Below are 11,124 nucleotides of genomic sequence, written 5' to 3'. Positions count from 1 at the left end.
GAGAGCTAGCTTGGCGGATGGGCAGAGGGAAAGCATTCCAGGCCAGGGGGATGACGTGGGCCGGGGGTCGACGGCGGGACAGGCAAGAACGAGGCACGGTGAGGAGATTAGCGGCAGAGGAGCGGAGGGTGCGGGCTGGGCTGTAGAAGGAGAGAAGGGAGGTGAGGTAGGAGGGGGCGAGGTGATGGAGAGCCTTGAAGCCGAGGGTGAGGAGTTTCTGTCTGATGTGTAGGTTGATTGGTAGCCACTGGAGATTTTTGAGGAGGGGAGTAACATGCCCAGAGCATTTCTGGACAAAGACTCTTGATATAAACCAGCGTTTCTGGACAAAGACTCTTGATATAAACCAGCGGCTGCCAACCGGCTGAAGCAGGCTGTGAAAGTGGAGAGGTGCAAGGTTCTTCAACGATGTCATATACAATATGATGATGATGGTATTTGTTAACACTTACTATGTGTCAAGCATTGTTGTAAATGCTGGGGTAGGTACAAGCTAATCATGTTGGACACAGTCCCTGTCCCATGTGGGGCTCACAGTCTTAATCCCCATTTTACAGATGAGGTAACTGAGGCACAGAGAAGTGAAATGACTTACCCAAGGTCACACAGCAGGCAAGCGGCGGAGTCAGTATTAAAACCCAGGTCCTTCTGATTCCCAGGTCTGTGCTCTATCCACTAGGCCACGCTGGTAGTTTGTAAATTGTGGCTCCCCTCTCAGGGTCACACCTGGAGAGTTTCCAGTACTCTACCAGTCTCGGCTACCGGAGGGAAGAGTCAAGCAGAGGCATACCTGTTCCATTCCTAGCTTGGGCAGTGGCTAGCGAGCGAAAGGCAATCTGCTACAAGGCAAAACTCACCCATGCTGAGCAGCAGCGGCATGGGAGAGAGTCGAGGGTGGAGGCTCAAGTTTACAATACAGAAGGAGGCAATGGTAAACCACTTCCGTATTTTTACCAAGGAAACTATACGGATACACTACCAGAATGAGTGCAGGTGGAGAGCGGGGCGTTCTGGGAGAGATGTGTCCGTGGTGTCCTTATGGGTTGGAAATGACTCGATGGCATACAAAAAGGCAAGGTGTGGCTGCCGCGGTAGCTTCTCTTGGCCATGTTGGAGCAAGGTAGGATGAGAGCTATGGATGGTGTGGGGGATGGTCAGTGTCAATCAACCAATCAATGGTATTTAGTGAGTGCTTACTGTGTTCAGAACACCATACTAAGCCCTTGGGAGAGTACAATATAAAAGAGTTGGTAGACACATTCCCTGCCCACAAAGAGCTTACAGTCTATATGGGGAGACAGACATTTATAGAAATAAATTATGGATATGCACGTAAGTGCTGAGGGTGAAGTGAATAAATGGTGCAGATCCAAGGGTAAGATTGATGCAGAAGGGAGAGGGAATCGAGGAAATGAGGGCTTAGATTTAAGTTGGGCTTTGAAGGTGAGGAGAGTGGTGGTCTGTCAGATATGAAGGGGGAGGGAGTTCCAAGCCAGAGGCAGGATGCGGACGAGAGGTCAACAGCGAGTTAGATACGATGGCCGTATAGTGAACAGGTTGGCATTAGAGGAGTGAAGTGTGCAGGCTGGGTTGTAGTAGAAAAGCAGCAAGGCAAGCTGACTGAGTGCTTTAAAGCCAATGATAAGGAGTTTCTGTTTGATCTGGAGGTGGATGGGCAACCGTTTGCATCTCTCCTGGATGGAGTGCCTCAACACTCTGATATTGAAGGAGCAGATAGGGCCACGTGTTGCCACATCAATCAATCAATCATATTTATTGAGCACTTAAGGATACCATAACACCTCCTCACAAGAAGATGGGTGCCCTGAATAGCATGGAGGGGTACGCGAAGCATCACTCAGGCAGTGGCCCTGTGGACTCCAAGGTCTCCTCCTTCTCATCCACAAGTCACATTACAGGTAAGTTTTCCTTTGTCATGATCGGGAGGAACTGCAAGATGTTGATTTATTTCTGGCTCTCGTCAAAATTCATTGACCCGACCTTGCTGATATCATCTTGCCATACCCACAGTTTTAATGATCATCTAATAAACAATATCTCAGAAATACTCATTTGTTGTTCCTTTTAGTACTTGTAGCTAGAGTTCCTTCCTCCAGATAAGCTGCTGTGATACTGTCATGGAAATCTTTGCAGGGCCTATGTGGAAGAAATAAGTCAAGACCTCTCTAAAAGTTGCATCTTTAATGAGTACTTGCATGATTATTTTGTCTTACATTTAATAGTCCAATGTCAGGAATTAAAAAAAGTTCAGCCAACTATGAAATCATTTTCTACATGACAAAATTTAAATCTATTTAGTAAGCAATTAAAAAATTTAATGTGCTATGTTTAACGATTACAAGCAACATGAAAACATCTAATTTGCTTTTTACTGATGATACAACCCCCACGTAATTATTCTAGACAGATATTAGCCATCTAATGTAGACATGGCCTAATGGCCATGGCATAGCCATGTGCCTGGGAGTCAGAGGAACCTGGGCTCTAATCCCTGCTCCACCACTTGTCTGCTGTGTGACCTTGGGCAAGTCACTTCCCTTCTCTGTGCCTCAGTATCCTTAACCATAGAATGGGGATTAAATATCTGTTCTTCCTCCTATGTAGACTGTGAGCCCCATGTGGGACAGGGACTATGTCTGACCTGATTATCCTGTATCTACTCCAGTTCTTTAGTACAATGCTTGCACATTCATTCAATCGTATTTATTGAGCGCTTACTGTGTGCAGAGCACCATTGCACATAGTAGGGACTTAACAAATACCACAAATATTATTATATCTCAAATATCATTTGGATTATAGGCAAGACTTTAAGAGACAGGTATATAGTACATGTATAGACATACAAGATAGAAGAGGATTATAAAAGTTATGTTATCTGTTTCCATATTGTTGAAAACTGCAACTGAGCAAGACCTTGACCAAATTATGTGAAATTAACATCTTTCATGCTATTTTAAAATTTATACTGATTTCTTAAACATGGGTAAATTGAAATAAACAAATTATTCATCTCCATAAAAAGTATTTGCTTTAATCAGCCACATTAAAACTTTTCTTCTGTTATGAGTCGATTGATACCTCCCAAATAAATAGCACTTACGAACACTCATTCTTGTGCAGAGCACTGAACTAAGTGTTGGGAGAGTACAATACATTTAGGAGTCATGAATCCTGTCTCCAAGGAGCTTACAATCTAGTCGGGGGGAGAAAAGCACCAAAATAAATTACAAATAGGGGGAAAACTTGTTTAAAGATATATATGCAAGTGCTACCGGGTGAGGAGTGATGACTACTCAAGTGCTTAGGTGATGCAGGTGGGGGTGAAGGGAAAGAATAGGTTGTGGAGATGAGAGATTAATGAGGGAAAGCCTTCTGGAGGATATGCTATTTCCAAAGGGCCTTGAAGATGGGGAGAGCAGTGGTCTGTTATATGTGAAGGGAGGAGGGAGGGAGCAAGAGGTCTGTGATGAGGGAAACAAGAAAGAGCCCGAGGGGAATAGATTGGTTTGAGTGGAACTAAGCATGTGAGTTGGGATGCAGTGGGAGAGGAGTGAGAATAACAAGCGGGTACAAGGAAATTGAATTAGGAAGCACGACAGAGATGAGGGCATAGATTTTTGTGTGGGCAGGGAACATGTCTACCTACTCCATTGCATTGTCCCAAGCACTTAGTGCAGTGCTCCCCGCTAGACTGTAAACTTGTTGTGGGCAGAGACTGTGTCTGTTACATTGTTGTGTTGTACTCTCCCAAGTGCTAAGTACAATACTCTGCACACAGTAAACGCTCAATCAATACCACTGATTCATTGATCTAGAGGGGCAGTTTGCTAGGGACTGCAAATGAGACATGATGGCTTGAGATAAACAGAGGAAGCCAAAAGACCTGAGATCTCTGTTGGGAGGGAGGAAAATTTATGAGGTAGAAGTGCACGTGACAGAAAGCATGGAGGAAGTTGTAGTCGGAAAGTGGGATTTCAGAGTTGGTAAGGTGCACATTTACCTATTCACTGTGCTTTGTTCTTGTTTCTCCTGCTGCCGACCTTTTTTGAAAATGTTCTATGATTTTCCTTGTGTCAAGCATTGTGCTAAGCACTGGGGTAGATACAAGTTGAGTGCTCTGTACACAGTAAACGCTCAATACGATTGAATGAATCATCAATCGTATTGATTGAGTGCTTACTGTGTGCAGAGCACTGTACTAAGCGCTTGGGAAGTACAAGTTGGCAACATATAGAGACAGTCCCTACCCAATAGTGGGCTCACAGTCTAAAAGGGGGAGACAGAGAACAAAACCAAACATACTAACAAAATAAAATAAATAGAATAGATATGTACAAGTAAAATAAATAAATAAATAAATAGAGTAATAAAGATGTACAAACATATATACCTATATACGGGTGCTGTGGGGAAGGGAAGGAGGTAAGATGGGGGGGATGGAGAGGGGGACGAGGGGGAGAGGAAGGAAGGGGCTCAGTCTGGGAAGGCCTCCTGGAGGAGGTGAGCTCTCAGTAGGGCCTTGAAGGGAGGAAGAGAGCTAGCTTGGCGGATGGGCAGAGGGAGGGCATTCCAGGCCCGAGGGATGACGTGGGTCGGGGGTCGATGGCGGGACAGGCGAGAACGAGGTACGGTGAGGAGATTAGCAGCAGAGGAGCGGAGGGTGCGGGGTGGGCTGTAGAAGGAGAGAAGGGAGGTGAGGTAGGAGGGGGCGAGGTGATGGAGAGCCTTGAAGCCCAGGGTGAGGAGTTTCTGCCTGATGTGCAGATTGATTGGTAGCCATTGGAGATTTTTGAGGAGGGGAGTAACATGCCCAGAGCGTTTCTGGACAAAGACAATCTGGGCAGCAGCATGAAGTATGGATTGAAGTGGGGAGAGACACGAGGATGGGAGATCAGAGAGAAGGCTGTTGCAGTAGTCCAGACGGGGTAGGATGAGAGCTTGAATGAGCAGGGTAGTGGTATGGATGGAGAGGAAAGGGCGGATCTTGGCAATGTTGCGGAGCTGAGACCGGCAGGTTTTGGTGAATGAATGAATGAATCAGGTTGGACATAGTCCCTGTAACAAATGGGGCTCACAGTCTAAATTGAAGGAAGATTTTAATCCCCATTTTACAGATAGGGTAACTGAGGCACAGAGAAGTTTAAGTGACTCATCCAAAGTCACAGAAAGACAAGTGATGGAGCCAGAAATGGAAGCCAGGTCCTCTAATTCTCAGGCCTGTGCTCTTTCTACCAGGCCTTGCTGCTCCTCTTGCTCACCCCTTCCCTCCTGCCTTGACCTCTCTGCCCTTTCATATCTGACAGAAAACTGCTTTCTCCATCTTGGAAGACCTTCTAAGATCACATCTCTTTCAGGGGGCTTTCTCCAATTAATTTCTAATCTTCCCAGTTTTTATCCCCCACCCCCACTTCAGGACCACTTTAAGTACTTGGGTATTTGCAATTCCCTGTAGCAAGGAAGAACATCTCTCACAAGTTAGTTAAGCACTAACTCATATACATATCCCCTTTTCCTTTTTCCTGCTAACTGAAATTTATTTTAGTGTCTCCCAACCCGTTAGACTGTAACTCCTTAATCGATTGCACTCTCCCAAGTGTGCAGTACAGTGTCCTGCACACCGTAGGAGTTCAATAAGCATTTTAAAAACAAATCGGTATTTTTGAGAGCCGATGAGCAGAGCACTGTACGAAGCACTTGAGTCCCACCCTATAAAGTTGGTCCCTGCCTAAAATCCCTGACGGATCTTTCTGCGGATAAAAACCACGCGTGAAAACGGCCTCCTTTAGGGACGTCATAAAAGAACATATTTTGCAAGGCTCCCCAAATCACGGAGTGTTCCACTTTATCAGCTAAGATCATTTCCATCCCCGAAACAGAACTGGTAAAGAAAGTTGGACTACACTGCCATCTGCCGTGTCGGATGCAGAGCCGGAGTCCTCAGACATTCGGTTAAAAAAAAAACAACAAAAAAACAAAGAGAGCACAATTTATTGTCATTCGGAAGCCGGGAGGCCCGAGCCCCGCGGCGTAGAGGGATTCTGATTGTGACAGCCTGACAGCAGGACTGAACGCCCTCCTAATATCCGCTGCTCTGATTGGTGGAGAGTACCGAGGGCCCGGCAGCCCGTCTCCTTGCAGTTTATTGCGGCGCTGAGGTAACCGTTGTACACACTGGGCCGCCGGGGGCCGAGCGCTGGAGAGTTGTAGGGGTAGGGCCATGAATTTAGGGTAAGTGAGGGAAGTGGGAGGGGGGGTCGTATTGACTTTTTCCGCGGTTCTGAGTGGAGGTGCTCTTTGATCAGAGCGCCGGGCAACGTGGCGGGACCGTGTTCGGTCACGGCTCTTTTAGGCTGGGGGCGGGAGGGAAGCGAGAAGATGGGAGTCGCCGGCGCCCGTGCGCATGCGCACGCGCCCCCTTCTCTCCCCCCTTCACCGTCTTCTAGCCCCGCCCCTCTCCCAGCCACCCCCGACCTCTTGGCCTCCCCATTCGAAGATCGGGAGGATTAGGGAGTGAGCAATTGCGGGGAAAGGAATTAGGGACACTTAAGCACCATCGGTGCTTAGAACAGTGCTTGGCACACAGTAAGCGCTTAACAGATACCATTATTATTATTATTATGCCCCGCTGGGACCGGATAGTCTACTTAGAGTGATGCGGGGTTGTCTGCACCGTGTTTTAGACTGTGAGCCCACTGTTGGGTAGGGACTGTCTCTATATGTTGCCAACTTGTACTTCCCCAGCGCTTAGCACAGTGCTCTGCACACAGTAAGCGCTCAATAAATACGATTGATGATGAGTTGTCATGGTCGTATGCTGTCGAGTCGTGGCTGACCCATAGCGACGTCATGGACACATCTCTCCCAGAACGCCCCACCTCCATCTGCAGTAACAATAATAATGGCATTTATTAAGCGCTTGCTATGTACAAAGCACTGTTCTAAACGCTGGGGAGGTTACAAGGTGATCAGGTTGTCCCACAGGGGGCTCACAGTCTTAATCCCCATTTTGCAGATGAGGGAACTGAGGCGCAGAGAAATGAAGTGACTTGCCCAAAGTCACACAGCTGACAATTGGCAGGGCCGGAATTTGAGCCTATGACCCCTGACTCTAAAGCCCCTGCTCTTTCCACTGAGCCATGCTGCAGTCCTTCTAATAGTGTATCCATAGAGTGTTCTTGGTAAAAATACAAAAGTGGTTTAATAATACTGTTGGTATTTATTAAGTGCTTACTATGTGCCAAGCACTGTTCTAAGCACTGAGGTAGATGCAAGGTAATCAAGTTGTCCCACATGGGGCTCACAGTCTTCATTCCCATTTTACAGATAAGGTAGCTGAGGCACAGAGAAGTCAAGTGACCTGCCCAAGGGCACACAGCTGACAAGAGAAGCAGTGTGGCTCAATGGAAAGAACCCAGGCTTTAGAGTCAGAGGTCTGGGTTCAAATCCCGGCTCCACCACTTGTCAGCTGTGTGACTTTGCACAAGTCACTTAACTTCTCTGTGCCTCAGTTACTTCATCTGTAAAATGGGGATTAAGACTCTGAGCCCCCGTGGGACAACCTGATCACCTTGTAACCTCCCCAGCGCTTAGAACAGTGCTTTGCACATAGTAAGAGATTAATAAATGTCATCATTATTATTATTATTATAAGCGGAAGAGTCAGAATTAGAACCCACAACCTCTGCCTCCCAAGCCCGTGCTCGTTCCACTAAGCCACGTACCATTGCCTCCTTCCGCACAGTAAACTTGAGTCTCTGTCCTTGACTCTCTTCCATGCCGCTGCTGCCCAGCACAGTTTTGACTTGTAGCAGATGGCCTGCCACTCACTAGCCACTGGCCAAGCTAGGAATGGAATGGGTAGGCCTCTGCTTGACTCTCCCTCCTGTAGCCGAGACTGGTAGAGTACTCCAGGTGTGACCCTGAGAGGGTGGATGCAGAGTGGACTTTACTAAACTTTACAGTTTGAAAAAGGAAAGAAGACCTGAGCGGACGAGGCTCTGTCTTCGAATTTGCTCAAATGGTTTCAGGGGGCATTGTCGAGGTGTCGAATGAGCAATCGGCTCCTCTATATTAGAGGACTGTAAATCCAGGTGGTCTTCTGAACCTACATTATAAGGCAGTTTCAGAAAACGTTTCCCCTTTGGAGTAGTATTTTGAGTTTTAGACTCTGCTATTCCCCCTCTAGACTGTGAGCTCATGGGCAGGAATGTGTCTGTTGTTATATTGTCCTCTCCCAAGCGCTTAGTACAGTGCTTTGCACACAGCACTCAGTAAATACGATTGAAGGAATGAATAATATATATGTTTTCAAAAATGGGGTTAGTTTTATGACTTGGAGGACTTTATGGAATCCACTTGCAAAAGTGGCAACTGGGCCTACGTATTCCAGAACAAAAAATGTAATGATGAACTAGAGCCTTTTTCTTTTATTTTACAGAGATGGTTTAAAGCTTGAAACGGAGTTGCTGGATGGACAAACCAAGCTAGTTTTGGCTCTACGTGGTATGGGGTATATTATTATGAACCTTGATGACTTTTGGGTGACTTGAAATTGTTCACTTTTATGTTTTCTGAAGGTAGAAAAATAGAATGAATGCAAGTTGTATTTTCCCATTTAAATTGTATTCAGATTTTTAGCTTGCAGAAGACTTGCTGTTGAATTGTTGAATCTATTTCCCAGTATATTATTTTTAGTGAAAAATGAGAATTTGCAGCAGGTTTGTTAGTGTAGACTACCTTCTGTCATTTCCCAATTACAAAGACCTTGCAATTAATGGTACCTTGTCCTTTCATAATTTTTCCTTCTCTACCTTCTGCCAATTTTTGATGGTGCCGTATTATGAAGTGAAACAATATACTTTTTTATACTGATAGCTCTATTAAATATGTTTTCCTTTTTCATAGACAATAAATCAAAAACAGCAAAGGTAAGCAGAATAGCAACATCATTTTTTTTCTGCTTTGGGAGTTATGAGGTATGTACAGCATTTAAAATGCAGGAGTGCTTTAGAACAGTGCTTTGCACATAGTAAGTGCTTAATAAATGCCATTATTATTATTATTATTAGAAATGTTGCGCTAGGAGCAACTTTGACAGATTGTCCAATTCTTCTGCTTGCCTCTTAGGCTGGAAAACACCCAAGCCAACCCCGAATAAATAAAATCTATTCTATTTTAAAATCTTCTCCAGGGTAAGAGAGTACCCAATTTCAATGTTCCACAACATTCACCATCAGGAAATAGTTCTGTATAACTTACCCCATGTCTTGCATTTTGGGGACAATATTAGAAAAATATATGAACATCCTGAATGTGCTGGCTTTGGGACTGTCCCGGCTCAGCTCATCTTGCGTGAATTCCCAGTTCTTGCTCACCTTAAATACTTGTACCTCCACATCTGAGCCAAAGCATGTTCAACACATGTTTAGTGTATGCCCCACTTTATGCAGAAAATTAAAATTCCTGCAACTTTAACCTCATACTTCTCTCTGTTCACTGAAAGAGAAGGGAAGATAGGCAAACTTGGGGTGGTGTCCCAGGGATTATTTTCCATAAAAACAATATGCTTTGTCTAGAATCACTGCCCCCTTCCCCCCACCTCCACCATGAAATGTAAAAGTTTTTCTTTTAAGCCATTCTCAAGGAAGATGAAGAGCACCTTGTAAGCATCCCGATTTCCAAACTTCAGGGTAAACAATATGTACCCTAAGGTAAAAGTGATCCAATACTTTAGTTTTTGGATAGATGACAAAGAAAATTCAAGATCACTTAGCTTAAAATAGTCTTGTGAAAAGACAAAAAAAACCCCACAGAATCTTCACAGCCCTTCCGTCAGTCACCGATGACTTTTAAAAGTGTTGATGTGTCTGATAGCATGGAAAATGGGTAGTGGAAGGAAATTACATGTTACTCCTGTGAGTCATTTTACATTTAAATTGTTACTTTCTTTCCTCTTGAATGCTCTTAGGCCTTCAGACTCTAGGCCAGTGCTAATTTTTATGACCAGTTTAACATTTCCAAAACTGATGGATTCTCCCACATATGAGGCCAATTGCTAGTGTGAAATCTGGCAGAAAGAACATTGACACAGAATTAAGATCAATTCAGATTGATGTCTAAGATAAAGAGTTAATTTTACCGAGATCGATGTTTCCAGATACTTTTGAAATGTTAATTTTTAATTGGAATGGTTACACATTCAGTATTGATAAATTTGTTACTGCTTAGATGTGCTTTTTTTTTTCCCCTGTATAAATTGGTATGCTAGTGCCTAGCCTGAGCCATGTTTGTTCAAGTTGCTAATCCCTAAAATCCAGGACCCTGGTTCTTCCATTTAACACTTAATCAGGCAGGGGGTTAAGAATCATTATCAAAAAGGCAAACAATCTTTAAACCAGTTTACCAAATAGCATAAGGGATTAAAAAAACAGGAGAAAAGAAAGAAGAATATTATGGGTTATTACATAAGAAATAATTGCATTATTTTAACAGATGGGAAATAAGAGCAAGACTTCAAAACCCCCTTTGAGAACAAAACAGCCTGAACATGTCCTGAAATCAACAAATAGTACCCATGTTAAGCATGAAAAACTTTCCCAAAAGAGAACTGGGTCAGAAACATCCATAGCAAAAGGAGAAAAAAGCAGTGCAACTCTCTCTTCAACCAAGGATTTATATAAGGAATACGCAAATAGAGAGTATCTTCATATCCAGAAAGATAATTTGTCTGAATATGTAGACATACAGCAACCCAAAAATACAAAAAAGCCAGCAGTGCCTAAACAGAAGCTTCAAAAAAGCATCACAGCTGAAGATCTTAGAAGCAGTTTGGTGTGTCTAACACAAGAGCAACTTCAACAGATTTTGATGACTGTAAGCCAAGGAACCAGGCCTATTTCCCAGGTTGAGGATGGAAAGAAAGAAGAAACAAGTAAGATATTTACTGCAGCCTAATGAATGTTAATTTGGGGAAAATATAAATGTTTTGATTTTCTATAAATTTCCATTTTGTGTATTTAAAAATGAAGTTTAGTCTGTTTTGTTTGAATTATCTGTTGAGCCTTTCAGCAGATCTCGAAATGACAAGATGACTTTGCTAAA

At 44.1% G+C, this 11,124-nt stretch overlaps 1 protein-coding gene and 1 non-coding gene across 4 annotated transcripts in view; both read left to right on the top strand.

Annotated features, from left to right (window-relative positions):
* Window positions 1–708: 708 nt before the first annotated feature.
* LOC119920654 lies at window positions 709–847 on the top strand. Its single transcript, XR_005448385.1, has one exon. It is a non-coding gene; the product is annotated as a small nucleolar RNA SNORA7 (small nucleolar RNA).
* Window positions 848–6,184: 5,337 nt separating this feature from the next.
* The window catches only part of CCDC66 (coiled-coil domain containing 66), a 58,582-nt gene continuing 53,642 nt past the window's right edge, over window positions 6,185–11,124 (top strand). For 2 of the 3 annotated variants that reach the window (XM_038772580.1, XM_038772582.1), the window contains exons 1-4: window positions 6,185–6,252; window positions 8,462–8,526; window positions 8,929–8,999; window positions 10,516–10,954. In XM_038772580.1, the coding sequence (XP_038628508.1) occupies window positions 6,242–6,252; window positions 8,462–8,526; window positions 8,929–8,999; window positions 10,516–10,954 (586 nt within the window). In that variant the 5' untranslated portion in view covers window positions 6,185–6,241. The remainder of the gene's footprint in view (window positions 6,253–8,461; window positions 8,527–8,928; window positions 9,000–10,515; window positions 10,955–11,124) is intronic. The other variant, XM_038772581.1, reaches the window with a different exon arrangement.

The sequence above is a fragment of the Tachyglossus aculeatus genome, chromosome X1 (genome assembly GCF_015852505.1).
Source record: "Tachyglossus aculeatus isolate mTacAcu1 chromosome X1, mTacAcu1.pri, whole genome shotgun sequence".
Classification (NCBI taxonomy): domain Eukaryota; kingdom Metazoa; phylum Chordata; class Mammalia; order Monotremata; family Tachyglossidae; genus Tachyglossus; species Tachyglossus aculeatus.
Note: the sequence above shows the minus strand (reverse complement) of the source record. Positions and strands in the feature narration are given on the sequence as shown.